The 3782-nt window shown below is 35.1% G+C and overlaps 1 protein-coding gene across 1 annotated transcript in view; it reads left to right on the forward strand.

Annotated features, from left to right (window-relative positions):
• The first annotated feature begins 2090 nt into the window (after positions 1-2090).
• LOC136830404 (G-protein coupled receptor 54-like) overlaps positions 2091-3782 on the forward strand; it is a 127155-nt gene continuing 125463 nt past the window's right edge. Inside the window, exons 1-2 of the mRNA XM_067089939.1 lie at positions 2091-2296; positions 2436-2492. Coding sequence (XP_066946040.1) covers positions 2091-2296; positions 2436-2492 — 263 coding nt within the window. The remainder of the gene's footprint in view (positions 2297-2435; positions 2493-3782) is intronic.

The raw sequence follows: 3782 nt of genomic DNA on the forward strand, positions 1-3782 counted from the left end.
ACAAGACATGGGAAGTGTACATCGGACCCTGTCAAAATGTAGAGTTCATTTTCCTCTATTTTTATTCTATAATTTATTTAATTTTATATATATCTACTGCTGTTTACTTTTTCTTTCTATTTTTTTACGTACTGATAGTCTTTTCTTTGGCTAATGGGCTTTCTTGCTAGTTTTCATGAATGTCCTGTCATGAATAATAATAATAATAATAATAATAATAATAATAATAATAATAATAATAATAATAATTTGAGTAACATGTCATGAGGGTTTCAAGTTTCATGAAGTTCTTAAGGGTCAGGTAACTATAATAAGAACAATAATCACAATAGCAAGTGTTAGGCTGCTGTACTTTACAAAATACCACCACAACAAATTAAAAGACGAATTGTAAAGTTATTCAGCTGAATCCAACCATGCTTCAGTAATACTAGATGGAAGAGTGTCACGTCTCTCTGGCTTCTAGCAATCTCATTATCGTTGCAATTTTGAATATATCTGTGGCAAGCACGTATGATCGTTTTCATGTGTGCATGCGTCTATGTGCGTATGTGCCTGTATGTTTTTGTGTGTGCGATGCCATATTTCCTCAGTAATACTAAATAACGTCAAGAACTAAGTAGGAAAATTCAGTTAGGGATGTCTTCCGTTATATATTATTACTTTTCTAAACAGCTCAATAACATCAATAAAAATAATAAAATAGTAACAAATTACGAAAAGATTTTTAAAGGTGTATGTGTAATATATATATATATATATATATATATATATATATATATATATTATATATATATATATATATATATATTCCTTAGGCGTCACTTGAGGAACATTGGGAGTCTGCCCTTTGGAATCTTTACGTCTGTAGAGCCCAATTCTGGATGTGCAGGCCACGAGAATATCGCTGACGTTCGCTAGGCCCACGATTGCTCGAGTAGCTTTGTTGAAGGAGAGATTTAAACTTGCGGAATCAATAGCTAATGATTCACTACAAATCCATAAGTGATTATTCCCAATAATTCCATAGGTAATTATTCCCTGTTAATCCATAGGTAATTATTCCCTGTTCATCCATAGGTAATTATTCCCTATTAACCCCAAAGGTAATCATTCCCTATTAATCCATAGGTAACTACTCCCTGTAAAACCATGGGTAATTGTTTCCCTATTAATCCACAGGTAATTATTTTATTAATCCATAGGTAATTATTCCTATTAATCCATAGGTAATTATTCCCAATTAATCCATACTTAATTATTCTCTATTAATCCATAAATTAATTATTCCTATTAATCCATAGTAACTACTCCCTGTAAAACCATGGGTAATTATGTCCTATTAATCCATGGTAATTGTTCCCTATTAATCCATAGGTAATTATTCCTATTCATCCATGGAAAGTAATTATTCCTATTAATCCATAGGTAACTACTCTCTGTTAAACCATGGGTAATTATTCCCTGTTAACCCCAGTAATTATTCCCTATTAATCCATGAGTAATTATTCCCTATTAATCCATGCAGTAATTATTCCCTATTAATCCATGGTAATTATTCCTATTAACCCATAGGTAACTCTCCTGTAAAACCATGATAATTACTCCCTAACAATCCATAGGTAATTATTCCTATTAATCCATGGGTTATTATTCCTATTAATCCAATATAATTATTTCCTATTAATCCATAGGTAATTATTCCCAATTAATCCATATTAATTATTCCTATTAATCCATGGGTAATTATTCCTATTAATCCATGGCTCCATTATTCCTATTAACCCATAACGGTAACTACTCCTGTAAAACCATGGGTAATTATTCCCCAATAGATAATCCCTTAGGTAATTATTCCCTATTAATCCATGATTATTATTCTATTAATCAATGGAGGTAATTATTCCCTATTAATCCTATAATTATTCCTATTAATCCATATGGTTATTATTCCTATTAACCCATAGGTAATTATTTCCTATTAATCCATAGGTAATTATTCCCAATTAATCCATAAATAATTTCCTTTCCTATTAATCCATATGGTAATTATTCCTATTAATCCATCTTGTAATTATTCCCTACAAGCAATGGCGCATGCTGTCCTGCGCCTGAACCCGGCCACTGCCTGTCATGTCTCCCCCTGCCCGTCCCTATTCCCTACCAATTCTGCCCCCACCTGGGACGGACAAACAGGTTTGCAGGAGATGGGTGGATGTGGCATTTCTCCCTACCATCCCAATCCCTACCTAGCCCGCCACCAGCCGGATGGACAAACAGGTTTCTGCGGGAGGAGGTGGATGTGTCATGTCTCCCCTACCCTCCCAATCTCCTACCTACCACCCCACCCATCCGGGGCGGACAAACAAGATTCACTCGGATTTTATTATCACAGATAAATCCGTAGGTAATCATTCATATAAATCCACCGCCAGGTTCCTCAGCAACTGCCCAGCAGTCATGACACCCATAGCAAGAGCTCGTCAGGAACGGTAGGATCCTGACGTAACCGGAAATCCCAAGGCAACTGCAAAACCCATTACTGAGACGCTTCCCTGAAAAGTTCGCGCAATCTCTCGACTCTTTCTGCTCCTGACGAAGCTGAGAAAAATAGATGGAGTTGGCCCTGTGAACGAGCTTGTGAAACAGAATAGCACAAGTTTTAATCAAACTCACGATCATACGATTAACTAGTAAAATGGTTTCTGGCTACTAGTAAACTTGTTTATGAAAATTTTGCTTGTATTTCCACTTCAATCATTTGCGCTGACATGACCTTGGAAATATCGTTGAAACACAGTTTCCACTTTCTTTTGAAAGATAAAGTGTTTGAATGGTGTAATTATAAATCGCGTTTGGGTATTCGATAAATAAGTTATAATTATTTGCTTTCATTGTTTTTTCGTCGTTTACGTTAATAAACTGTTTCTTAGGCATTCATTTAATCTTTGCATATATTTGCCTTCCTTGTCCATAGAATATGCACCTCAACTGTCGTGAATAAGTTTGCCAATTTTGCTCTCTCTCTCTCTATGTATATCTCACTTCAATTAATTGAGTTACAAATGATTTCAGCTTCATAACTTGCAATATCTGTAATTATAATTTCCCAGTTGTGTGCGTAATCACTGTTGAAAACTCATTTTACTTCATGTTCATTTTGTTTGACGTTCGCTGAAACTGAAGCGAGGAATTAAGTTCAAGCAATTTGTCTGAAGCGCGGAATTAAGTTCAAAGCAATTTGTCCCTTCATGGGGCTTAAGTATAATGGGTCTTCGTGGGAAAATATTCTCCCATAACAAGGGCTTCGTTTGCTTATTGCCATAGGAACTGTAGATATATTTAAGAACACTGTATTATGTTTCATATTAACAATTATGTCAAGAATGGAGTTGGACCCTTTGCTATGAAATAATTATCTCCCCATCGTTATTTAACCTCTGCATCCTATGATTGGTTTTACAAGAGACAGCCACGGTGGCGTGAACAGTTTTTAATGACCTTTTCGTTTGCAATCGTTGAGTAAGTAAATTTTGATATTCTATGTTGATCAACAATCGTTGATTATTTAAGTTCGGAAGAAGAGCTGAAAATTTGTACGTTCTTTGTTTAAAATCTCTCTCTCTCTCTCTCTCTCTCTCTCTCTCTCTCTCTCTCTCTCTCTCTCTTTCATTTACTTGTCAGAGTAAAGAATCTTTGTTTTGCATTCCAGTACACCGTAATATTCCCTCAGCCATTGTCCCTCTCGTTGCTTGCTTGTTTTGCTTCTTTTTGTATTTTTG

Source organism: Macrobrachium rosenbergii, chromosome 46, assembly GCF_040412425.1.
Source record: "Macrobrachium rosenbergii isolate ZJJX-2024 chromosome 46, ASM4041242v1, whole genome shotgun sequence".
NCBI classification, from domain to species: Eukaryota; Metazoa; Arthropoda; class Malacostraca; order Decapoda; family Palaemonidae; genus Macrobrachium; species Macrobrachium rosenbergii.